This window comes from Ostrinia furnacalis, unplaced genomic scaffold, assembly GCF_004193835.3.
Source record: "Ostrinia furnacalis isolate ACB-3 unplaced genomic scaffold, ASM419383v2 OfSCF5765, whole genome shotgun sequence".
In the NCBI taxonomy this organism is placed as follows: domain Eukaryota; kingdom Metazoa; phylum Arthropoda; class Insecta; order Lepidoptera; family Crambidae; genus Ostrinia; species Ostrinia furnacalis.
In genome coordinates, this window is record NW_021136004.1 from 141717 (window position 1) to 169369 (window position 27653).

The window sequence follows — 27653 nt, forward strand, 5'->3', positions numbered from 1 at the left end:
CGTAGGTGCTCACTAAGATGGAATTTTACGAAACACCACCCCTATAAAGGGGGTAAAATGGGACCCACGCGTACAAAGTCGCGGGCGGCCGCTAGTTTGTTATAAATTGCATTTAGTTTTGTTTATTCAATTTTCTGGTTGCAAACCAAATACCAAAACAATTTTTTTCTTCCTTTCATACATAAAAAACAGTCGATATCTCCTTCTCTGATCAATAATTAGGTCTCTCACTTCTGTTTCTCGAATGACTAGATTGATCAAGTTATTTGCGAAATAGACTCTATCAGCTCTACATTTTAAAAGAGGAAGTTTTTATTGTTTTTCCTCCCTATCCAATAAATCAGCCAACATCTAGTAGGAAAAAGAAATTAAACACGGAACTTTTAAATAGCAATATATCAAGTGGCTGTTCGCGGGCAATAGAGCGCTGTTGGCAACGCTAACTTTACAAACTTGTGTTTGAATGGACACACGGGTGTCTAGTTGGAGCTGTAACGCTGCGTTTATATTTATTCAAATATTTTCAAATATTTCTAACTCTACTTCTAATTACAAGAGCGACAATATACTCTATTTCGAACGTTAGCTAATACAGTATAGGTACTATTATATTTTATTGTCGTCAGCATCAGCCTTGCTAAATCAAATATTGTCATTGTAAGGACACATGCCTCCTTCAATACAAAGAACCGATCTTGAACTATTTTTCTATAACTTTACCTTTTTCTTAAGTGCCGTCCAACAAATTAACCTTCACAAAAACACCAGTTTCTTCTTTAGAGTTGACTTTAGAGTTTGACTCTCATTACCTACTACTCGTGTTCTCTATCGGCAAAATTTACTACGGTTTATTCCCAAATTGGATCCCGTGTGTCGCCACCGTTCAAAACCGTAAATTTCTCGCGATAGTCACCTAAACTACAACGTTACAAATTATCCGCACATAAAAGCGAGTTTAGTGGCAGCAGTTTATCTTAATCGTCCGATTTAAACCGAAATCTAGTTTACATGTGGGTTATTAGGTAATTGGTTAAGTTTGTACCTTTATGGAAACAAAAGACAAGGATTAGAATCTAGTGGGAAAATTTGACAAAATATATTATTACTAGCTCTGCCTGCGACTTCGTATGCGTGAAAATAGTTTGAATAATATTTCTCGCGTTTGCAACATTTTTTTTTACTGCTCTGTCCCTATTGGCTATAGAGTGATGATACCAGTGGTTTATTCAGCTTGAGATTACTTTTCAGCTTTACAATAATTAGTAAGTATAGATTATTGTGAAAATATAAGCCAACAGATGATTTAGGTTCTCGGGTGGAGTATATTGGTATTGTTTCTGTGTAGGTTACAGTGAATCTTGGATGATTTTAAAAGAGACTATAAAATAATTTAGGTACTTACCTACCTAGCAATTTCGAATTAGTTTTAAATGTTTAAGTAGGTAGGTAGTCATAAGTTTTTGAAAAAATAGCTCATAAACTTTTAACCTCTCTCTTCGCTCAAATCAGAGCTTAAACATAATGGGTTTTGAGCGTAACATTATTTTTAACGATAAATAACCATATACTCGTAGAAACACAACGGTATTGACGCAAAGGAGGTCTTCTAGTAAATCTTAGATCTTGTTTTTACAGAAACAAAGTCTATTAAGTTTCGAGAAACTTCAATTTATGCGAGAACTTAATCAAAACCATTGAAGTAGCAAGTAGGTACCTACTCAAACAATATTCTACAAATATTCGCTTGTATTTTATGCCTTTTTAATCTTTCTGAACTGCGTTATTATCGAGGTTTTATGTGTCTTTATTTTACAAGCGACCCGTCGTCAAAGGGAGGGCATGAAATGGGCCCGTTTAGCCTGCCTATTTTCTACTAGGGATGGGCAGTGTTGCCAAGTCACTCGATATAATGCGAAAAAAATGCATCAGTATCAAGCAATATTCGATTTTTAAACCAGCTTGTAATCGACAAAACAAGTAATGTAAGTACACACGGCCACTGACAGTGTTAACTATCCATTTCCGTTTTTGCTCTTGCTCTCATCAAATGGTGATTCTTGACGTGACATGACCGGCAATGGGCCGTTAACACTGTTGCCGATAGTACATAACGTTTCCGTAATTGACTTCCATTTATTTGAAAACTACTTCTAAAAATCATCCACATCATCATTGCATAACTAACAGTCACATTAACTATGTATTTTAAAAACTTAAAAAAGAACGTTAGTTAAGATCAAAACGTTTCTTTACTACGGGATCAGTGACATCACTACGATACTCGTAATTCAATGAAGGCCCATAAAACGGGAGTCGACTCCTAAACTGCGATCACGGTATCGGAGCAACTAGTGGCCGATAGCCGCCATTTTTTACTAGAGGTAGATCGATTTTCTTTTCTTTTTTAACTTGCGAAAAAAGGTCTAGTAGAATTTCAACTATAGGTATTGTTTACTTTCAATTTATTATGATTAGTAAAAACTGAAGACTTGACTGTATAGTCTGTATTGCATAGCATAGCTTTACCTTATCCTAAAAAAATACTGTCAAGTCTTTTTGACTACGAAATAGTTTTTGATAAACTTATACTTTTCCGGAAACGCCAGGAGGTGTCACACCTTAATTTGAAAAAAGAAAATCTTGTTATTTCTTTTTTATTATGGCTTTCACAGCTTGTGTAGCCAGAATCAAATATCGTCGATCGTTTGTTGTTTGCGGAAAATGCGCAAAGAAGTCTCATCACACAATGTTTATAAAAGATTGAAATTTTTGAAAAGACCACGGCATATGAAGTTAAACATCTTATTCAGTTGTAATAAAGGCGATTTTTGCAACAAAGATGGTGTACCTAGTAGTCTGTATGCATGCTTTTTCTCATAAAGACCTCAATTTTATTCGGTGTACATTTTCAGCTCTCTTAAGAAGTCCTAAATTAGGCATACCAAAGACAATTCTTTCTAAGTCGAACGTATCGATTTTGTGTTCAGTTCAGTTAATTGAGTAACCTTGTCCTTTCGATGGCCGTCAGCATGAATTATTGATGAAGCTAAATAACAATATGGGTACTAACGCCTGGGGTCTTTTGGAAAGTTTTACGAAAATGGTAATACCTAAGAGAAAAGTTTGAACTAGAGATCCTCTTGTAAGAATTATCATAATATCTGCGCATTACAAATAGGGTCTCTGATTTCTCGACTTATTTTTTTTCTCGAGTTTCGGGAATTCTCGAGGCAAAAATCTCGAGTTTTCTCGGGTCTCGAGTCTTTTAATTAAAATTGTTGAAATCGGTGGAAATTTGATAAAAACACAGGTTTTTTTTAAATCGAATATACAAAAAAAAAACAAAAACCCAACTACGTAAAAATGAACTGAAAGGATAGAAACAACACAAAGTCTTCACAAATGCAGTCGGAAGCATCAATGACTATTTTTTTTTGTTGGTGATAAGCCGAATGGTGACGGCAGAATAGAATACATTTGTCACTAACCCCTACTCTTCATCATACTCTCTCATAGATAGTCCAGCAGTGGACTTTAAAGGGCTGTTGATGGTTATGATGATAAGTGTTTGATGCTTCCGACTGCATTTGTAAACACTTTGTCTTGTTTCTATCATTTTTACTCAGTTGGGTTTTTAGTTTTTTTTTTTTCAATAATATTTTTATTCTAATCTTTTAGTTAAAGAACATAATACATTTTGCAAGCTATTTAAAAAAACATTTATTTTGATACCCACTCGATAGGTTTTGAGATATTTGTTTTAATACATATTATGGCGCCAAAAATCGGCCATTTTAATATTTTCCAATTTTGATATACCCAGTGTCACTCTCACAGTTAAAATAAATCTAACGATACCCTACATGCCATAGTTTGTTGAGTTTGACAATATGGCGTCCAGTAGTCGCCATATTGAATTTTTACTAACGTCATGTCTTTAGTGACATTCGCCGGACTAAGAGGAATTGGTTGACGTGCGAATCATAAAAATCGACCCAGGAGTTTTTTAAGAATAAGAATAAGAATACTTTATTCAGCATAGAAAAATAAAATAAAAATACAGTACATATAACATTAAACTACAAGCTATGCTGAAGAGGCGTCCGCTCAGCTATATTCGCGACATAACAAGCGCCATGTCGAGAAGCTGGTTTTCAGCGGAAACCAACACGAAGATTGCGGATTGCGCGCCCTCTTGACCGGGACCATATTGTGGCTACCAGTCAAGAAGGCGCGCAACAGGGGGCGTTATGGACGGTGATCACAAAGTAGTTTGGTCTCTATAGTGCTTCAAAAAACATACATACATAGGCTGCTAAACATATTATCACTCCTTTGCGTCACGCAATCGGGTAAAAAAGGAATGACTAGACCAGTCTAAAAGTAACGTTAACCTATTAAATAATTAAAAACCTACTTTTGTCTAAGAAAATACACTTTCAAGAATAATAAAGCTTCAAATTCGAAACTCGAGAATTCTCGAGCTCCGGTAATTTTTTTTCTCGTCTCGAATGAAGCCAAATTTCTCGAGTTTTCTCGAGTTCAAGAAAGCTCGAGCAGAAACCCTAATTACAAACCTTCTGACGTAAAGCTATAAAGTCCCTGATAGTCTATTAGTAACTTATCTGCCAGATTAACTAGGTACATCTCGTAATTTTGCAGATTTCGGATGAATTCACATAGCAACCTAATCGGCGAAGTCATTTTTATTTGTAAGATAGCGTTACAATGTCAGACTATTACTTATCTAGGAAACCGGTAAAATTGTCCCTAAACACAAAACATGATGCCGCTACCAATCGATCAACATGGAAAGCCTTGAGAGAGGTCTATGTTTAGCAGAAGTCCTATGGCTGAAATGATAATGATGATGATGTATCAAACTCAAGCTTAAATCGAAGGTAATCGGTAGATATTTAAAATAATGATACTTATGTATTTCAATCACTCTCTTAAAATTCTCTAGTTTTTCACTTAATAAAAACAGTTAAACCTACATTTAATACCCACTTTTTCTCACTTAAATTATGAAGGAAGTCACGGGCCAAATATATTTCAGCCTAACGAGTCTTCGTGAAGTTTCAGGGTACAAGGGCTCAATAAATTATGCCAAAATGGCTCTTATGGAATAACGAAAAACCGTAGAAGATTCTTCGTTCGCAAACATATTCATAAACATGCCCTTAAGGGGTATAAAATCGTCTATAACTTTTGGAAGAAATTTCGTATTATTATGGATATTCACGTGCCCTTCACGTGCTATAAACATAAATAAAGTTAATGGGTTGCACTATCTTTAACTTTAGGAAACGTGTAAAGTCTGCCAAACTACATACTAGAATACCGATTACAGTAAATGTTACAGTTAAAGTTAAGGTGATTAGGTGACCCAAGAAAAAAAAAGAATTCGCAACAGGCATTAAAATCAAAGTCCTGAATGATTTTGGGATTGCTCCAACAGGTAAGCTCAAATACGGGCAAATACTAGTTAAAGCATAACTCTCTTTCTAACGCATAGAATCACCAGTAAGTAAGTAGGTATTTAAGTACATTAGAAGATTAATTCCAGCAAACTTCACTGTCTTACTTTTTTTTAATAAACATTGATTAGTAAGTAAATTTGTTATTACACAAATTACTAATAGTCCCGTTAGCCCCTCGTACTAAGGTAAATATGCTTGTGTCACAAGTGGGCACACCACAATAATCGAGCGGCGGCGGGGACCGAACCCGCGTTCCCCAGATCACGAGTCAGCCATTCCGATCCCTTCACCGTTCGTTTATCATTAGAATTTATATTATTCAGAACGCTTTTATTCTAGACTTACTTCTATGTTTTCCGTGCCCTTTGACTTACAAGATTTTTAAGAGCGAACTTTTTATGTAAATTTCTTCTGTGACTTTCTCTAAGAAATCCCAGTTTGAAAGTCACGGGGTTGTGATAGACTCTATCGTAATAAAATTCGGGGACGAACAAGCCCTAAAAACAACTGGAGAAAATTTTGGTTTCTTTATGACATTGTAAAAGTATGTAAGCTCTTGGCTATGCCAATTTCTGTAATATTCAGCTTTATTTTTCACTTTCACACAATTTCACTGGTACAGAAAACAGACTAGAAATGTGTTTAAAAAAAGTTTGTCGGCCGTTTGGTGTAGTGGTTCGAAACTGATTACTATTCCGAAGGTAGCGGGTTCGATTCCCGTACACAAACATTTGTGTGCATGAACATATTTGTTTGTATTGGACTGGGTGTTTTCTATGTATAATAAGTATGTATTTACAAAAAAAAAAAGTATTTAAGTATGTTTATATCCGTTGTCTAGTACCCATAGTACAAGCTTTGCTTAGTTTGGGACTAGAAGCGCAGTGTAAAATGTCCAAGGATATTTATAAAGCCTATAGACTGAGTTGCACTACCCAACTTTAACGGTAACTTTAACGATAACCGGTGTTTTTTGTATGGAGTTTGAGAGATTTGTGACGTTTGTTAAAGTTAAAGTTAGTTGGTGCCTTAAGCCCGTTTACATTATCAATCCCTAATTTTTAAGTGACCCCCTAATGAGAACAAAATGCCTGTTATGTATTACCATAGGGGTCACTTAAAAATTAGGGATTGATGGTAAAAAGGGGATTAGATTCCCTAATGTTTATTTACCTTTATGCACCTACCTACGTTGTGAAAATCTTTGGGAGAGGCCTTTGTCCCGCAGTGGACGTCACTTGGCTGAACCAACGAACGAAAGTGACCCATCTGTTAAATAGCTCCTCGATTAGGTACATAATAAAGCGAGTTATATTACTAAAGATGGCATTACTTAAAGAAAATTTCCATTCCAAAAATAAATTCAACACGTAGCAAAACTTCCCGGTAAGTAATGGCTATCTCAGGTATTCTTTCAAACTCATCTTAGAAATTACTGAGAAAGTTGTGCCGTGCCATTCCCAGACCACCTGGGAACATTGTAAATTAACTTAGACTAATAACAACTGAAGATTGATTGCTATACCTGAAGGAGCTGTAGGTTTTCTTCCTTTGTTTATTTCAACACTAAGTTTAGCCCACGAATATGCCTGGTTTGGTCTGTAAAATATAAAAAAGACTGAAAATGACCTCTCTAGGAGCGTAACGGTGAAGTTTGGATGAAAATCCATAGCTAGCTTAATTAAAAAGAGAGAAAAAAATACATTAATTATTTTTAGTTGTACTTTGTATAGAAAACCACTAAAAATATTACAAATTAATACAAACAATTTCACGCATGCCATAGCCTACTAAAATGTACGTGAAAAATAAGGTCGAAAAGTAAAATACTTTATTTTATCGAAAAATGGTTCCATTCCTTATTCGTACGACCTTAATCTGTTTTTTTTTTCTATTACAAAGCGATTCCTGTATCACGCTGTTTCTGAATACTTTCGTTAAATTCCAAAAACAGTAAATAATATACTTAGCAACCTTTTTCCTTGAGTATCCGGGCGTTTACCAAGTAACACAAGCTTTACGTAAGGCGAAAATATCCTTTTGAATAAATGTAACAGACACGAGGCGAGGGCTCTTCCCGCATCGGTAGGCTTTTTGTCACGAAGTGTTGATGGAAGGTCAATATTTATGTATTCTCACGCCAGAGAGTCGGCTTTTTTAAAAATACTTGACAAAAATACTTTCCTGATTATTCATTATCATCATTCTTTGTGATTCCCATAATGACCGGTTATTATTAGCTTCTTACTTAAATATGCTGGTTGCAGGCCGCTACCAACCGTGCGATGTGGAAGTCATTGGGGGAGGCCTATGTTCAGCAGTGAACGTCCTATGGCTGAAATGATGATGATGATGACTTAAATATAGCTGGCAGCTACCTAACTTGATTTGACCTGTTCTTCTCATTAAATGTTTTTCTCGAAGTGCTGGTAGAGACCAAGATAAGCCTAAGCTTTGCGTTGTTTGACGTTAAATAAGCGCCATTAGGTAGAAGATTTAAGAAGATATTTCGGTTTCTGAAACTTATTCCACGCGGCTAATGAGAGAGTAATTAACAACGACGGCTTAGAACAAGCAATATGAATCCTCAAAACATAAACGCAAAGTATTGCAAGAATAATATCAAAAGATCAAGCTATTCGACACGCCTTGGAAGAAAATCTAATTCAACAACAGGTTGACGTGAAGCAATCCCAAAAAAGCATTTAAAACACTAATGTTAAAGAAAAATTACAATGATTTCCCAAATGAATAGTGCCAAGTTTGGAACAGTCCAGCAACACCGTGACAAACATTTCAAATATAGTTGGTTCTGCGAACTGCGTGCTAGTTTGCGACTTATTTCTTAGCCCCGTTAGCCCGTCACGTCGGATGGATAAGTTACAGTAATGTCCTTGCCTTATAGTGCCTTATATTTGGCATCTTGGGCTTGGTCATCATCATCATCATTTAAGCCAATGGGCCTCACGAGAGAACGAAACAATGCAAGATACCCCTTTTTTTCAAGTCACTAGGTAGGTACTTACCTACTTTAGGTCTTTACTCTGTAAGTTTAGTTTGTTTTGGCAATTTGATAACTATAAGTAGTACCCAGTTATTAATGTTGTCTTTTCTCTCACTTATATCACACTTTAAACCGACTTTAATAGGAACGCAGTTAACTATGAACTACGTCTAATACTGTACAACATACAGTGTATGTAAATGACCATATTTAGTTAAACAAACACTGAGTCAAGATCAACTTTTTATATTTTATTTTTCCAAGGTGATAATTATTCAAGGACATTACAATTTAAAGCATTTAGTCTTTGTTAATCATTTTATATTTTATTCGTATATTGTTTTACCTGTCCCGTACACACTTTCACCCGCTTAAGCCCAAATTGTGCCTAAAATAATGGTACGCTCATTGAAAAAATAAAGGAGCGTTTTGTAAATGTAAAAGAAAATTTTCCCTCGTTAAATTATTCACGCCGCCTTAGGGAAAAACCGAAGGAGTATCAAGAATAAAACATAAGAACAAAATACTAATTCTTCATTCTTTTTGTTTCAGATGAGATGAGAACCCAGAAGATTATTTAAATCACTCAAATTAAATGTACGCTTGTAAAGTAAAGATTAAATAGAGATTATTGAATACATTTGACAATAATTAAAGCCAAAACATAGTATTTACAAATTGAAATAGATCAGTATTTATTTTCATATTTACAAATTTACTCACTCAGATTTCCTCAAATATTGTTAGTTTCGATTCGCAAATCGACTCATCTGTTATTTATTCGATTATAAATCGTTCAAAATGAGTTTCGATTCGAATTCGTCGGCCAAACGGCTGAACATCGAAAGAGCTACCAACTTCATGAGGCAGTTCCGAGACCCTGACTCCAGGGAGCTGAAGAAACTGTCTGCTAACCAGTTCATGGAGGTGTGGAGCCATTACGATAGAGATGGTGAGTTTTTTCTTTTCAAAATACCTATCTGTTTTTATTTCATCTAGTTTTTTTGCCAGTAGGAGACATTTTGATTTAGGGAGGGCGAACCAGATTTTTAGGCAGGGTCACCCACGCTTAGGCACTTTAGTAAGAAACATAAGAAAGAACGTAGCGTAGTTGCGGCTTTCACCATAATATAAGCGTGTTTTAATTATCCCACTGCTTTCCAAGCACGCCATCTTTTTATTTATCTAACCTACCCTTAGCTACATTTTGGTTTGATTATGATTGTTTTGTTATTTTGTATTGGTTGAAAATTCACCTTATTGTTAACTTCATATTGTCATCGATATTCCCGCTTACTAGCTAAAGTAAAGCTATTCTTGAAGTGCTGTACCCTGACTTTTGAGAGACAATGTCATGTTCGCACTCCACTGGTCCACGAGATAACAAGGTTGCAGTCGAGCACCCTAACAAGGCCTTTGTGTGACTCACAATACACATCCATGAATATAATACACTGTGTACTTTTCGCATTACACTGCTGAAGCTGAAGATTTCGCATGAATTCGTCATTTGAATGAGCTTTGTTAAGTGGTAAATGAATTTTGTGCGAATTCGTCTGTAGAAACAAAATTTTCGAGATCCAAATCCTTTCAAGTATAAAATCATCAACTATTTTATGTCTTTAATTTAAATTATTGGGTTCATCTGAACTTTTTTGTAAACATCTGTTTACAAAAAAGTATTCATAAGTTTGAGTACCTACGTAATGTATATTCATACCCATAAAAGTCACAAAAGTTTTTCAAATTAAGCTTTTATAAGCGCTTATAAGTACGTCAAAGCTTTACTTAGTTATGAACTAGGTGCGGAGGAACATGAGGTATTAAAAATAATGGTAGGTAAATATAATTTAGGTAAAAACATACCTGATGTTTGTACTAGTCATGTAACAAAGTTATTCGTTTTTGGGTCAACAGATTATAACCGTAACCCGTTGAATCCTAAAACAACACTAAAATTTCATAATTAGTCGAGTAAAGTCCATAATCGCAGTAAAAAAGCAAGGTATGGTACTAAAATAATATGATTATTCTATTTTACTGTAGCGTACCTACAACGTTACAGTAGGTATAGTATAAAGTTCGTGTCGAAAACTAAACGTGCTATTCAGCTAAACCAATTCTGATGAATTTGGTAATATTAAACGAATATTAAACGTTAGAGACGAATATGGAAGAAAGATTTATCGCATACTTACGAACTTTTATCACAAAAAATATAGATAGAGGTGAGATACAAACATTCATTGCACCTAGAGCCCATAATCTCAAGTTAGGTACCACAACTGATGATATTAATGAATAAATAGCAACAGAACAAGCAAAAACCGAAATCCACGAGCAGTATGCCTACATCTTAAAATAATTTAGGCATAAACATACAAAATAACCGTCAAAAGCTTTCAATTCACTCAAAATAATAAGAGGGACCGAAACTCGAATTTCACACAATCAAGTTAGTACATCAAGCGCCTTCACTCTTCGCAGACGGAATTGGGAAAATGTCTTCGAGTAGGGACACCATCTTTTTATTGTTAAATGGATTTAACCATTTTGACAAGCATTTGAATAACTCAGACGATTGTTAGTTAATGCCCGGTTGAAATGAGATTTTTAGCCTAAACGTGCTCATCTTCTGCTTATGTATGAACTTGATATGAAGAAACCAAGCATAAAAGCTGTGCTTTGGTGGTGGATCACTAGAGTTAACCCGTTTACTGTCCAAAAACAAATTACAATAGTATCAGTAGCGTAAAACGTTTGCGTCCTTTCTTTTATACATGTATGTCTCTTGGAAACCATGTGCTGACCGATGCTGTTTCGAAACGGTGTCAATTTAGGTATAATTAATTGTCTTAAAAAATTGTTCCTTCGAATTAGCAATTATGTAGGTAAACAAAAATCAAAATATTATACCTAGGTACCTACTTCTTTCATATTCCGTGCACTATTTACAGTGACAGCAGTAAAGCCTGCGATTGCAGAAAACAACGAAATATTGAACCTTTGACATATCCAGAAGTCTCGAACACCCCAAACTAGTGGTAACCCTACCCTCACTCCGGGAGCACTCTGCCTAATTTCCAGACTTTCCGCCGCTTCGGAAGCTCTCACCACGTGTCTGCACAAGAGCTTTTAATTACAATTTCGTTTCGGGGCTAAATTATCGATTCACAACTATTTTTAGAACTATAGTCGGCGCTGAAAGACTTCAGTGCTTTTTTAAACCTAGCTAAATAATACAACGAAGTTTAAATGGCTTTAGTAAATTGAATGAACTGGTTTTTCATTCTCCTTTTCAGTCGTTTTTCTGTTTACCGTATCTTCAATTCCTTTTTGTAATAAAATTGAATAATAGGCTATCAGCTATATTCTATTCTATTTTATTCAGGGACTTCAGGAAAATGGGGCTTTAAAATGTATGGTATAATTTGTAGCCTAATAAACATAAAAAAAGCTAAATGTCCAATGATCATTCTATCTTCCTAGTAATTAAGTTATCTGATTCAATACAAATAAAGATTAATAATTTATTAGATGAAACTTTACAATAATAAACGTTATGAATTAAAAAAAGTTACAAATGAAGAGTTACATGTGACCAAGAAAAAAATATCGTGACATAGGCTATTATTATTCTTCTTTGGTATTAAGACTTATTAATATTCTTTGGTATTAGTATTACCACAGAATAATAATGTATTACTCTATAAAAGGCGTCCCTGAAAGAAGCTGTCAGTTATAATAAAGTGGTGGGAGTCATAAATCAATGGTCAACTAAATCAAAGCGTGTGGCCCATACATAACATAAAATAATCCACTGACACGCACCGCACTAATGGATAGCGTATGCTGTCAAAGTGAAGCATTGACATCAACATCAGGTCATTTAGTCTCCACTGCAGGAGCACTACCCTCTATAATTTTACCAGATTCAAATGGAGGATTTGGTTTACTACTTTTGCAAGACGGGTTGGGGAGGCCTGATGTTCCCATGCTACTGAGTTCCTTCAGGATGGTGATTCGTGGGAATTTTGGATTGGAATTTTGTGGTTTTTTTATAATTCCTGTAAGTTGCTCCAATGTATTGCGTTTTCCTCTCACATTGAGCCTGGATTATCATTTTATACCGATTCCTCAACGGCATAACTGCCAACGTTGCTAAATTATGTTTGGCAACATTGTATAAAATCATATCGTACGTAAACGTGACAATTGGGGGCAGGATAGAGTTTACATACAAGAAAACAATTGCAAATAGTATCTCAATCTACTTCGATTTATTAACAAAAGCGCGTAATAAATTTAAATAATCTAATGAACTTGCTTTACGAACATCTATCATCACTTCTGACGTCATTTGCACCATAAATAAACCAAATTATAGTGTTACAGAAAAGTAAAAATAAAACATTATGCTAACAATACGTTATTAGGGATAAGTGGCAATTTACAAGCCGTCAAGATGTAAATTTATGTGTGTGGGCGGGAAAGCTAGGGCACGTCCACACTGTGGTGCTATGGTACAATGTATAGTTCTTGCAACTCACGAAGGCGAGTGAGCTTTACATGTGTGGAGGCTCGCTACTGTTCTTTTTTCAAAAGTTTTGATAGACATTACACTATCGTTACGCGCATATACACGTACACACACAAGTAAAGCTCACTCGCCTAAAGGCGTGAAAGAAAGGTAATAATGTAATTCAAAAACTTGACTTTTAATATCCGAGCAAAAATACCAATGATATTGAATTCAGTCAGTTGTCAGTTCAGGTCAGTTTTCATATTGTAAGTTTTCGCTATAACTTCTACCGAAATTATGTGTAACTACGTTTTTTTCGGAGTAAAGTTAAACTGTCATTGGACCCGCAACGAAATTAATTAGAAGAACATAGGTTCATTTCGAAGATAAGGAACATTTAGTTACTAAAATAGTTTTACAGTTTTTCTTTCACCTACAACATACTCGTACTATGTGCAGTGATGCGCATCGTTGAGCACGACCTTCGTGTCTCCAAGCGAGTGCACCAATAGTGTAGATACAGCCTTATAATGTAAATATAACCACGTCGAGCCTCTATTCATACAGTTACCATTACAGTAAACAATAACTAAGTGGTTAATTCTCTGCCAGAAATGTACAAACGTTTTGCTAATTATTATCAAAATTATTATAAAATAGCTCTTGTTACATTTATGATTTATATTACTCTTAGACCCGGTTTTTTCATCCGTAGTTAACGCAACCATTGATCAATTTTTTCATATCAGCATTTCAGCCATAGGACGTCCACTGCTGAACATAGGCCTCCCCCCTGACTTCCATGTTGGTGTAGTTTAGTGTAGTGGTTCAGAACGGACTACTATACCGAGAGGTCCCGGGTTCGATTCCCGGCCGGGCAGAAATTGAAATGATGAATTTTAATTTCTGTGACGGGTCTGGGTGATTTCTATGTATAATATGTATGTATTTACAAAAAAAAAGTATTTAAGTATGTTTATATCCGTTGTCTAGTACCCATAGTACAAGCTTTGCTTAGTTTGGGGCTAGCGGCGCAGTGTAAAATGTCCAAGGATATTTATTTATGTTGACCGGTTGGTAGCGGCCTGCATCCAGCGCCTTCCTGCTACCTTTATTAGGTGGACTGACGACATCAAATTTTGTTACAATTGTTAAAATGTCAGCCTACCCTTCTCGCATATTAATTTGTTGTGACGTGTTTTCTCGAGGCGTTGAGGCAGTTGAGGCGACAGTTAGAGTCCCTTAAGTGCTACCTTTATGTCGGTCACTTTGATTCTCCTGCGGATCTCCTAATTTCTGATGCGATCACGATTCAAAAGACAGTGTTTTTAACTTAATATGCCTTTACCTTCTATTAGAAAACACAGCAATATGTAGAGCAAGTTTTGTAAGAAAGAATTTCACTTCTTTATTCCGATCGACGCTTTCAGAAACTCGTGTTCCTTTGTTTCCTCAACTGTATGCAAAATACGTGTTAAAGAGCAAACTTCGCCGTTCCAGAAAAGAGTTTTTATTTTTGCTTCCAAGATAAATGGGAAATGATACAGTCTTGCTAACTTTAAGTTAACTTTGAAAGGTTATAAACATTTTGTAACAAGGAAAGGAAAAATTACGAGTATTTATTCATAACATGATCTTCACATATTATCTAGGTATCTATAAGGTCACTGACTGACTGACTGACTGACAGACTCACTCATCACGAAATCTCAGAAACTGCAAGTGATACTAAGAGTATCAAATTTTGCATGGAAATTCCTTTTAGAACGTAGGTGCTCCTCACTAAGTTTCCATGCGTACGGCAGCTAGTTACTTACTCGTATACAGGGTGTTAGGTAAATGGGTATATGAGCGGACACTAGCCCATGGTAATATGGGCATATAAATGGTATGGTGAAGTCAGAAATTTGATATCATCATTTTATTTTTTTAATTTTCATACAAAATAAATTTTATAAAATCCGATTTGTATGAAAAATAAAATAATTAAAATGAAGATATCAATTTTCTGACTTCACCATACCATTTATATGACCATGTTAACATGGGCTAGTGTCGGCTCATATACCCATTTACCTAACACCCTGTATATGAAACAAAACAATTTATTAAACATCTAAGATTATAAGGCTAAATTAATTAAAAGTTTCTTATTACGTAATGTGACTTATTGTAATTGGACACAAAAAAGTTTTCAGGGCTAAAATCTAAATCTAAGGTCAAAATTAATTGTTTATTACAAAAGTTTTGACCTGGCACTATTGATTTATGGTGTTACTAGCTTTCCGCCCGCGGCTTCGCCCGCGTGGAATTTTATCTGTCACAGAAAAACTTTAACGCGCGCGTCCCTGTTTCAAATACCGGATAATAACTATCCTTTGTCCTATCCCGGGACTCAAACGATCTCTATGCCAAATTTCATCAAAATCCGTTCCGTGGTTTAGGCGTGAAAGCAAGACAGACAGAGTTACTTTCGCATTTATAATATTAGTATAGAATATAGTATAGAATATTAGTATAGATAGATAGATATGTAGTTCTTACGAACTCAGTCAGGAGGGTGATTTTGTGATGGTCAAACGACTTCAATTTGTATATGTCACTGTCACATCAGAATATGTCAATATCACTCCTCACGTGCTGCTCCCATACCTCAAGCACTGATCTATACCTACCCAATTCATTAAGGCGATTATCACAATGCGCCGCGTTCCGCCGCGGTCCGCGTGATTTCATATAAAAAATCCCGCGCGCAGACGCGTTGTCAGTCAGTGTGTTGTGCCGCGCGTGTTTTCTATACAAACTGAGGTTGTTGCATACAATGATTAAATCTGTCGTCCCGCGTACCGCCTAAAAGACACTAAAACCTTTTTTTTTAATATCTTTGGACAATCTCACACAGCGCCATCTAGCCCCAAAGTAAGCAATTAATATGCTTGTGTTATGGGTGCTAGCTTAACGGATATACTACTTATATACTTTTTTTTTAAATACGTACATATTATACATAGTAACACCCAGACCCGTCACAGAAATTAAAATTCATCATTTCAATTTCTGCCCGGCCGGGAATCGAACCCGGGACCTCTCGGCATAGTGGTCCGTTCTGAACCACTACACCAAACGGCCGACGATATAAAGATTTACGAGTGATATAAAGAAGACATTAACACTGAAAACTTTTTTTCACAAAATTCTTTAAACTGTAGCTCAGTTTCAGCACAGCTATTATTCACAGCACAACTTCCTAGTGTCACAAAGCAACCTGAAATTCACCCTGAATTCTAAGTCCCGGAAACGTCCAGAGATAATTACAAAAGTTAATTAAAATAAATAACACAATTTCAGGAGATTTTGTGGCGCTTCGCTTGAAATGTACAGCTGGCAGCACATTACACTATTACATAACAATTTTGTTGGAAAATAGCACGTATTTATATGTACATTGATGCTACAATTGAGGTTGATGTGCAGCGTTCCCGCTGAGCTTTTATTGTGGAATGTTTTTAGAAAACTTGTGAAAGTCGCCGTAAAGTTCTTTTAAAACGGAAGTAGAAGAGATGTGTTTTTTTGTTTCGTATTTTTGAGGTCACAATTAACTTTTAAGTACTGTGTTATCTGAAAATTAATACCACAATTGCTATTAAAATATAATAGCTATCTATATATATAATATAATTGAGTAAAAAATTAGTATATTTGAGATGTTATAAGTAAAACACCAACGATTAATATATGATACTTTATTTCTAATATTACTTAAATTCAAATCATTTATTTGTGTGTAGACCCTTTTCAGGGCATTTATACACGTCCTAAATTAGCTTAGATTAAATAAAAATATGTAAATGATACCATCTATAAAAGGACTTGAGAATAAGTTCCGGTTTAGAGGCCCATCCCTATTACAACAACGTACTACGGCACGCGTGTGCTACAAATAGCTACGAACAGCTACGAAAAATACTACATGCTACGTCAGCAACAGATCGAAAAATATGCGTAGACACGCGGTGACGTCACTCTGCGTAGATCAAAAGTGATAAAAACCATGTGTTCGCATGTTTACTAGAACTTCGAATTGGATTTGGTGTCGTAATACTGAACGAACGCAAATAGTCATGATAGAAATGATACAGATAGAACTTCAATTAAATAAAATAGTAATTTGGAATGATGTTTTGAGGAAAAATATTGAATAGTATATTTGAAACAATACCTAATTCTGTAGGATATTACATTTTTAAGTACCTATGTTCCATTTCTTAAAAAGGTTTCATCATCATGATCTTAAAAAGGTCATTTAGGTACTCTACAGTACCTTAACAGGGCGTAACGTACTTGAGATTAAGATCAATTGAAAAAATCGAACTGCCTAAGGCGGGAATTGAATCGCTCAAGTTATTTATAATTCTCAAATTAGTTGGAGATGCTTAACGCTTAAAATGAAATAACTATTGAGATCTCGAATAAGAAAGTGAGACTTCTTTGTGGTACAATAATACAACCACTAAATACTTGAAAAAGTAGGCACTGCTCAATGCTAAGATTCTTAGATACTGCATTGTAAGCGTTGGGAGGTGACCGTGAAGCCCTTTCTTAGGGGTCATTGAGTTCTCCACCGGCCCTTGACAAGTAGGGTAGACTGTATTACGTGTCTCATTTATCATTTATTTTTTAATTTAGTTAAGAAAATTCGTAGTAACTGCTCAAAGACGAAGATAAGAAAGTTTTCTAGTGCCTTTTAAATATTGATAACAAAGTTTTTATCATTAGTAATTTTTAAATTTTAGTTTTTAGTCATTTTAAGTTAATGTAATATTATAAAATTTATTCTCTAATAAATAAATAACAAATGGTATTACTACACACCTAAAGAAGTGTTATTCAAGCAAACTTTATGAATCCGTCATAAAATTATCAATTTAACACAATATTTAACTACAAATAAAAAATGTTTCACACACCAAACGTTACATTTCATTACCTTTCTACAGATTATTTCATTACTCTACAAAATCCTTGTCTTAAATACATATGTATAACTCAAAGGTGACTGACTGACTGGCTGACATAGCGCTCTATCAACGCACAGCCCAAATCACTGGACGGATCGGGCTGAAATTCGGCATGCAGGTACGTACGAGTAGATGTTATGACGTAGGCATTCGCTAAGAAAGGATTTTACGAAACTCCACCCCTAAGGGGGTAAAACGGGATCCACGCGTACGAAGTCGCGGGCGGCCTCTAGTGTTTCTATATACATTATGCTGTTATATACAATCAGTCGACTGTATACTAATCCTAGTTCGTTCGTTCGTTTCAGCCAAATGACGTCCACTGCTGGACAAAGGCTTCCTCCAAGGTTTTCCACAATGCACGGTCCTGCGCTGCCCGCATCCAGGCTCTTCCCGCGACCTTTACCAGATCGTCGGTCCACCTAGTAGGAGGCCTGCCCACGCTACGTCTTCCAGCCCGTGGTCGCCACTCAAGAACTTTTCTGCCCCAACGGCCATCGTCTCTACGAGCTATGTGCCCCGCCCACTGCCACTTGATTTTAGCATTTGCACTTTGGTTCTCCGGCGTAATAATACTAATAAATAAATAATAAATAAATATCCTTAGACATTTTTTACACTGCGCTTCTAGTCCCAAACTAATACTAGTATACGAAGATAAAATAGAAAACATTTATGAAACACTCACGAAGGTTATGTCAAGTTTACAATACCTTTGGGTCCAGTAATGAATAAATGTTTGAAACAGTGTTCAGTACCTACTTAATGAATAAATATTTGAAACACTTAAAAGAGAATGAAACGCACGCGATATCATGTTTATGTTTTGGAGCGTGTTTTTTAACGTAAGTTCACGTTCACTCGCATAAGATTTCACATAAATTGCATAACATTTGTATTCGATGCGATTTCGTATTCGTAAGAATCCCGTTGGTTTAAAAATACTTTTCCAATCCATTACGCAGTAAACCTTATTTTTAAAATCGTGTGAATATTTTTTGAACATTTGTGCTAATATGTTGTTTTAAAAGGTGGTGTACTAGTTTATGTTATGTGTACAGTACAGTACCTTCAAATCAAGTAACATTCACCACCTTGGTCAAAATTTTTGACAGATTTCAAATCAAAAGTTATCCAAAACACAAATAATGCAAAACTAAATACGGTCTTTTACCGTGTGGGAATTTATCATCTAAAGTCCCTGATGTCAGCCTTTCAGAACCATCATTAGCGTCTTACATTATAATTGTTGCAATTCACGAAGGCGAGTGAGCTTTACATATGTGGTGGCACGCTACTGATTGTTTTTCAAGTTTTGGTAGACTTACACTATCGTTATGTGCATGTACCTACACCTACACACACAAGTAAAGCTCACTCGCCTTCGTGAGTTGCAAGAACTATACTCGATTATAAGAATTTACTCCCAATATATTACCCGTTACATAAATTCCCTTTTTACCAGGCACTTTTTTGTAAATAAAAACTGTAGCTTCGCGCTAAAAACGTTGCCCACGGGAATCGGTCCTTCCCAATGTACACTGATGTAAATTATGTAAAGGCGTGAGGCGAGTCACATTACGTACTCAGATATGTAATGTTTATACAAGGCTATTTCTCATCGTCACGGTTCTCATCGTCACCTTCGTGGCGAATTTTATTTCTAACTTATTTCAACTTTTTGTAAACAAAAATTGTAGCGCTTGATGTGAAGATTGTATTCTCAGTAAATCAGTAAAATAGTGAGTCTCGTTTGGAAGATTTAACGTTTTGAATTTTTTGATGCCACGAAAGTGACTCTGTACTTCACAGCAATAATTTTTTCAAACTTTACTACTGTAAATGACTCTTATAAAACATATATTTTGTCTTATTTTCATAGATAAACATTCATAGAACACACAAACATTCATAGAAAAGCAATAACATAATATAAATAGGCACCTACTTAAATACAAGATAAAATTTTACCGATTAGGTCACCTACTAAGTTACAAGATTCTACGCAATTGGTTTTAAGGGTGACACTGGTGGCATTCTGAAATGCTAAAGAAGCAAAAAACGGATTGTCAGTACCTAAATAAAAAGAACTCTAACTGATTACTGTGATTGGTTCCTGGTGTTCGGTTTAACGGCAATCTTGTATTATTACTCAAAATTTTAGGTACCTAAAATCGTGTGACCAACGTATTTCGCTTTCTCAATTCAAAATAATTATATGAAGATATTTTTTTGACTATTGTGTGGAAAGTATATTTAATTACGATGATTTTAGTATATGCTACACACAAATTGAATGAAAATTGTGAATGCAGTAACCAAATGTTTCATTGCAACCGAAGGTGTGACACGATGAGAACGCGAAAAATGACCCCGTTTTTTATCGTTTCATGTGATTTTTTCGTATTATTTTTGCTTCTATTACGATAAAATTTATTTTGTATGTAGCTAAATAGATATTTTATCATCTGATTTCAAAGGTATTGTTCTAACTTATACCGTTTATGAACTATTATTGTGTGACCATCAAATTTGAGTGTAAATGAGAAGTACCCACAAATAAACGCACTAATATATCATGTGGTAGCTACGTTTGGTGTATTGGTTCGAAACGGACTACTATTCCGGAGGTAGCGGGTTCGATTCCCGCACAGTACAAACATTTGTGTGCATGAACATATTTGTTTGTATTTTTTGTATTATTTGTATTTGGACTGGGTGTTTTCTATGTATAATAAGTGTGTATTTACAAAAAAAAAGTATTTTAGTATGTTTATATCCGTTATCTAGTACCCATAGTACAAGCTTTGCTTAGTTTGGGACTAGAAGCGCAGTGTAAAATGTCTAAGGATATTTATTTATAGAGAGTCAAGAGACTTTAACGCCCGTATTCACAAACGATGCTTGCTTAGGTAAGTGAAGCAACAAACTTCTTCCGCGACGGCGCAGCACGTGTCCTGCGTGCCGCTCGCAGGAGGTTGAACACGTAAAGACGCCTTCCTTGGTTTGGGGCTGCGCACTAAGCGAGCCGAATGCCGAGCAGGGAACGCGGACGAATGCTTGAGGCAAAACGCCGATAGTGGTGTCCCGCGTTCCCGACTCATATGGCTATTGAGGGCAACGTCAGGTTTTCAGTGAGTAGGCTCTGCCCTTCTGGCAGGGAGAACCCCACATAACCCACTTGCTGCCCCCGCGGCTGGTGGGTATACAAATTAATGTATTTCCCTTAAACTTCTTTTTTACTGGTATGTTGCAAAGGGTCATGCTCGTGCGTCAGCCTAGTTGATACTAAATGACTGATGATGATGATGATGCTTGGAACTCTTGGGGAATGGTGTCCCGGTGACTATACGAATTTTAAAGCAGTCACATTTTTCGCAGAATTAAATCTTACTATATAAAAATTGGACCGATTTATCTAATTCTTTTTTGTGGTGTTTAATAATGTCAGGAGAAGCTTTTTATGTAAGAAAAATTACCATAATTAACTTTTCTTAAAACAGAGTACCTCTGACGGAACAGCTATAATAAATATAGAAATTCAACTAATTTTAAACAGTCCCATTAGTCTAATACTCTATTGATAAACCTATCGATTGGTCATTCCCTCGGTCAAAGTTGGGAAGTTCATTACCTATTGAAAACCAATGTGACCTACTTTGCCGGCACATTACAGCTGGACAATCGAGATAGTTGGCCAACTCGTACACGAAGCTTACCTAAAGTTAGATCTACAAATAAGTCATAAATATAAGCGTTTGATAGATATCACGACATTTTAGTTGTCATAGAATATTAGGCGCGAGAGCCTATTTAGGTTAAAAGACGCCAACTTCTTTCCATAGCTACTCCTGAAAATCGAGTAAGTTTTTAATTGGCTTAAAATTCGACTTTTAATAGCTTCGTCTGCGTTAAAAAATAATATTTACCTTTACAGATTTACCTACAATGTTTCTTGCTCAGTCAACAGAGTAGTTTGTTGCTTGCAGGGGCAAGGAAAATATCTTGGACCTCATAGACATCGTATTAGCAAAAAACTCCGACTGTTATGGTATTTATTATACCAAACACATCACAACATACTAATAGTTTGTCAGCGTATGCCCCAATATAAGTTAGAATATTCGCTGGGTGCGAAGTACTAGGTGGGGGTAACATAATCGATCGCAGCGCTCATGGTGGTCAAAAGTAGAAATAATGTAAGCTCTGTCATCAGATGTATCTGTCAATGGCAAAGCGATTCTACATAATACATTTTAATATCATTAACTAATCGCATGAAAAGTGTCCTACTGGGAACTTAAATAAAAGAGTGGACTGTATTTCGATAGGGAAGGTTTAATAGCCGTTTACAATTTGGAAATAACTAGACTATACAACGTGGTAATACAAAAATGAGTCACAGTAGTTGTTGTGCACAGATGTTTGCCTTATGATGAGAGCGTGAATTATTGAACTCTGCCCTTGTTTTGTTCTTAATTCTTCTACATCTCGGACTTGTCCAGCCAATACCAACAACTTTCCTGTAAATACGGTTTGTGGTTGGAATTTGATATTGTAAAACTCACAAACCCGGTCTTCAAAACAATACTCATTTCGATCTGAAAACGATATTTAATTTATTACTAGCGATACAGGAACATTTAAATATATTTACTGTTATATAATGAAACCGTTAAAGTAGCTTTTTCTTTTTGTTTTACTGTAAAACTACAATTATAAATGATGTAAACAAACCCTGACACAATCAAAATTAAACACACTTTTTGAACTTACCTCATTTGATTTGAATGACCAAAATGATTTCAAAACCTTTTTTCCACCCAAATCGTGGTATCACAACAATTTATTAGTTGAAAATATTTGTTATTTTTTCATTTCGATATTTTTTCACAAATATACGACCTAAATGTCAATGTGACAGAGCCCACAAAGTTGTGGACGCTAGTTGGCGCTGTATCTAATCGTGCACAGAGCCAATACGGATGTATTTTTGTTACTCTTTCACGCAAAAACTACTGAATTGATTTTGATGAAACTTTAAAGTATTAGGCTGAGTTACACCACCTAACTTTGACCGTAACTATGACGATAACCGGTGTATTTTGTATGGAGTTTGACAGATTTTTGACGTTTGTCAAAGTTAAAGTAAGATGGTGCAACCCACCATAAGTATGAACTGTCCTATCGCCGTGTTCAGATTACTCAACAACATTCATGAAGTTCCGAAAACTGTATGTTGTCAACTTTTTTGGGGTAATATGAGGTTACAGTAACAGAAAAGAGAAAAATATAAAAGCCAAAAGATTAAAAACATTCGCCCTTCAATGACGAGAGAAACGGTAACCGGATTTGGCCTATTTTCACGGTTGCCATTGTTCTCCAGAAATATCTTGGCCATCTAAATATCTGGGTACCTTATGCTGGAAAAGCTGAATTATTAAAATAATACATAGATACCGTCCGCCATTGAGTCAATGCCGTCCGCTGGACTATTTTGAAAAACATAATTTATTTAAAATGCTATTCTTGATACAAGCATTTTACCGTTAAGCAGTTCGATTTTTTCAAGTTGTTTATTTAAAAGCATTTTATCTTTGCTAAAGGGGTACCGTTAGTAATTTGTGACTTAAAAATTAGTTTTTAATCTTATTTTTAATCTAAAATTTACCCTCTGGGGGATTCCAGTCTGCAACCGTAGCTAGTGCTGTAATGTCAACTACAAGACCCGGTTTCCATCAAGGCGGAGCAGAGTGGAGCGTAGCGGAGAAGCATTTGAATAACCAATCAGATTTCATTATTTCCATTTCTCCTCTCCGCTCGGCGCAGCTCCAGTCCGCACCTCACCGTCGCGTGTCGCTATCAAATTCTATAGAAAAATTAGTCCGCCCGACACTTCTCCGCTCTCCGCTCCGCTCTGCCATGGTGGAAATCGGGCCTAAACCAGACGTCTATCAAAAATGCTTCTTCCAATGACATTTGCAAAGGTTTTAATAATTCACCCTTTTCTCTGCCATGTTGGAAACCGGGCCTAAACCAGACGTTCTGAAATCTGTCAAAAAATTCTTCTTCCAATGAATCTGCAAAGGTTTAAAAAGTACTTTTTTATTATTTTGTCAGGTAACGGCTACATCGAAGGCACCGAGCTGGACGGTTTCCTCAGAGAATTTGTCTCCAGTGCCAACTTCACCGACATCAGTCCGGACGTGAGTATGCTTTTAAATCCTTCTTTCGTCTTGGACTAAAGAGAATAGAGATTTTAGTACATTCCAGAAAAGTTGACCCAATTGTCCATCTTTTTATAGCATTCCATAATAATATATCCATCTGCCTGCTTAAGAGTAAAAATATGGCTCTATAATTCGATTCGAACAAAGTGAAAACTATGGAACCATTAAAATATTAAAGCGCAATCACTTAAACATGAATCACTTGCTACCTACTAAAACATGTAGGTACCTACAGTCTCGAAAAACAAAACATTTTGTCCGATTCAAAATTGAGTTAATTCTGGTGGCCTATTAATATAATATTTTTAAGGGAATTAAACACACATCATGTTTACTGAGTCGCTGTTACTATCACATTATATCCTATAGGACTCCATTGAACTAGAACAGCCGCAATATATTTTAAGAATCTTCGGGTTTCCAATATTTCACATGCCATTCGTTGGATCCCTCTGTGGGTAGCTAGAGATTTCTAATCGAATCCCCCGGCTAAGGCAGTCAATCTTCTTGTCAGTCGTAGCTGAAAGTCGCCGGGGTTCTACTCTGGAAAACATTTTCGATATAATTGAGATCTGTCTCTATGACTCTTAGACTGAGTTGCACCATCTTACTTTAACGTTAACAAACGTCAATAATCTGTCAAACTCCACCGGTTATAGTTAGATGGTACCTACAACTCAAACTCAGCCTTGATAGCTAATAGCTACCTACTTTAATTATAGTTCTGTACTAACATTACGATATGAATAAATGAATAAGAATAAGAATTTACGAATACGGTGTGGCTGCTCTATTGAACTCTTCTGTGGTTTATATTTTAAAGAGTTTCTTCTTCTCTTCCTCCCTCCCTCCCTCTCTCTTCTCTCTCTGTCAGAGTTTTGATATTTAAGGTCCTGGGTTTGATACAAGCAGATTAAAAAATCACATAGGTACTGTTCCCAGTTTACAAATGATATGAAAAGCTCAAATTGATTTAATTTCAGAAAATAAAGCCTACTTCGGAGGGCAAGTAATTGTCGGCTCATGAAGTCACATTGTGTATGACGTTATCAACTTAAATTTGGAATTGTTACAACTTAAGAGTGTGCGACACAAATCGAGTGAATCGTATCGAAGGTTGCCAGAGTAGGGTCTTTATTGTTCGCTGCTGTCACTCATCATTACGAAGGCTCCAAAGCTCCAAGTTTGGAAAGTCTGCGTTCAGTTTATTTGAGGAAAACTTTGCGAAGATATTTGTTTCTATACTTGTTATTTGTTTGGGCCTTTGAAACGACGACGTGATAATCTTACCATCTCAGCAATATAGAAAGAAAAATGTTTTATTCAGTGACAAATCAGCAACATAAGCATAATAACCAATACTTACTTAAAATAAAAACATAACCTCACTTTACCACATACTTATACAAGCTTGATTTGGTTTTTTTAAAGTTCTAAAACATTATTCTCTACTGCCATCTGGTGGCACGGTAAGAAATTAAAAATTAATTTTACTCGTATAAATTTTCGATCTATTCGGTTTTCCTCAATCGGAGATGTAGGTAAGTGGAATGGAATTAATAATCAACGTTTCGTGGAACTTCTTAAGCGAATTTTCAAACACTTTAACAACAAAAACATAGAAACTTTCTTAATTCAACATTCAAAATCTTAGCTAAACCCTCTCGTTCAATTTTACACTTCTACGAATGCATCTAAATAAATAATGATACTTTATTAATCGATTTTATTTTATTAATTAGGTTTTGTAAGCAGAATAATGTCAAAATAAGCAGCAAGACAACAAAAAAGTTAAGACATATCTCAAAGCCCCCCAAAAGAAAGTTAATTAACTCCTAACAAAAATAAGTATAGGTTTATATTTCGCTTCTACGATTATTACGTTCACCTGCAAACAACTTTTCCGACGCTTTCCTCTTTGCTTTGCCATAACTTTGCTTAAACTCGCGCTGTCTCTTACCATTTCATAGCTAAGAAAAGGATGGCAATACCTGAGCTGTCAAATACAGATTTGACATTAATTTGAAAGAGAAAGTTTCAGATTCATTAAATTAAGTAAATAGAGACACGGCTCCCGGTTCATTCTGTAGATCTTTTCCAAGCAGACTCGTTAAGTTTAATTATTGCATAATATTTACAGTGAAAACTTCTATCTTCAACGTAAGTAAGTTTTTATTTATCTTTTGTTTCAAATGAATGCCACAAATCAGAAGTTTGGCTGACATTTGACCGTCACAAAATAACTTTCCCGTGCCGCTCCAATATAGATGACCCACGCTGAATTGTCCCACCAAACTCAATGACAGGGGGGCGCTACCATCGTTCAACTACAGGGTGTTTGGTAAATGGGTATATGAGCCGACACTAGCCCATGTTAACATGGGCATATAAATGGTATGGTGAAGTCAGAAATTTGATATCATCATTTTAATTTTTTAAATTTTCATACAAAAAATAATAATGAAATCCGATTTGTATCAAAATTAAAATAATTAAAATGAAGANTGGTGAAGTCAGAAATTTGATATCATCATTTTAATTTTTTAAATTTTCATACAAAAAATAATAATGAAATCCGATTTGTATCAAAATTAAAATAATTAAAATGAAGATATCAATTTTCTGACTTCACCATACCATTTATATGCCCATGTTAACATGGGCTAGTGTCGGCTCATATACCCATTTACCTAACACCCTGTATATGATTTCCAACATGGCAAAAATCGGAACCAGATATCCGGTATTGACGGTGGCGCCTCACTGTCAATGTCATGGATAGGACAGTTCAGTATTTTGGAACTATACATCAGACACTGACTGATGTTAGTACTACGCCAAAGGTTGTGGTTTTCAATGGGCACTTTCAATACAAATATTTATGTGCTTAATTCTGTTTGTATTATAGTCTGGATGTTTTCTTATGTTTATTCCTCTTAGTTTTTTGTACATATTTATAAAAATAAAAGAAGTATTCATGTATGATTATTTATACAAGTTTATTTATGTAATATCTGTAGTCGGTACCCGGAGGCTTTATTTATTTAGGATTTGGGACATGATATCAAAAATTAGTAATAATAAGTCTACATAATTAAGATCATTATTGTTATTCAAACATTTCAATAAAAGTAACTGAAACCAGGAAGATTATTTAATAAATGAATAATGCGCCCGATGGACCACTCATCAACTCGAGAAAATTATCTTTTAATTAATTCGTTAACCGGTAGAGTCATTAGAGAATGCATTCCGTCAAAATTGACACTATACCAGATAAACCTGTAGGTATAAAAACATTTATTTTCTGTAAATATTCATTTAAAAAGCCCTTTTACCTCTCAGTACTTACCTTAACCCTTCTCAGAAAAGGCTTCCTTATTAGTACAGTACATA

General features: G+C 35.4%; 1 protein-coding gene across 2 annotated transcripts in view; it reads left to right on the plus strand.

Moving 5' to 3' along the window:
- The first annotated feature begins 9051 nt into the window (after positions 1 to 9051).
- Positions 9052 to 27653, plus strand: part of Cbp53E (Calbindin 53E) — a 55105-nt gene continuing 36503 nt past the window's right edge. For both annotated transcript variants that reach the window (XM_028316558.1, XM_028316559.1), the window contains exons 1-2: positions 9052 to 9439; positions 24148 to 24233. In XM_028316558.1, coding sequence (XP_028172359.1) covers positions 9289 to 9439; positions 24148 to 24233 — 237 coding nt within the window. In that variant the 5' untranslated portion in view covers positions 9052 to 9288. The remainder of the gene's footprint in view (positions 9440 to 24147; positions 24234 to 27653) is intronic.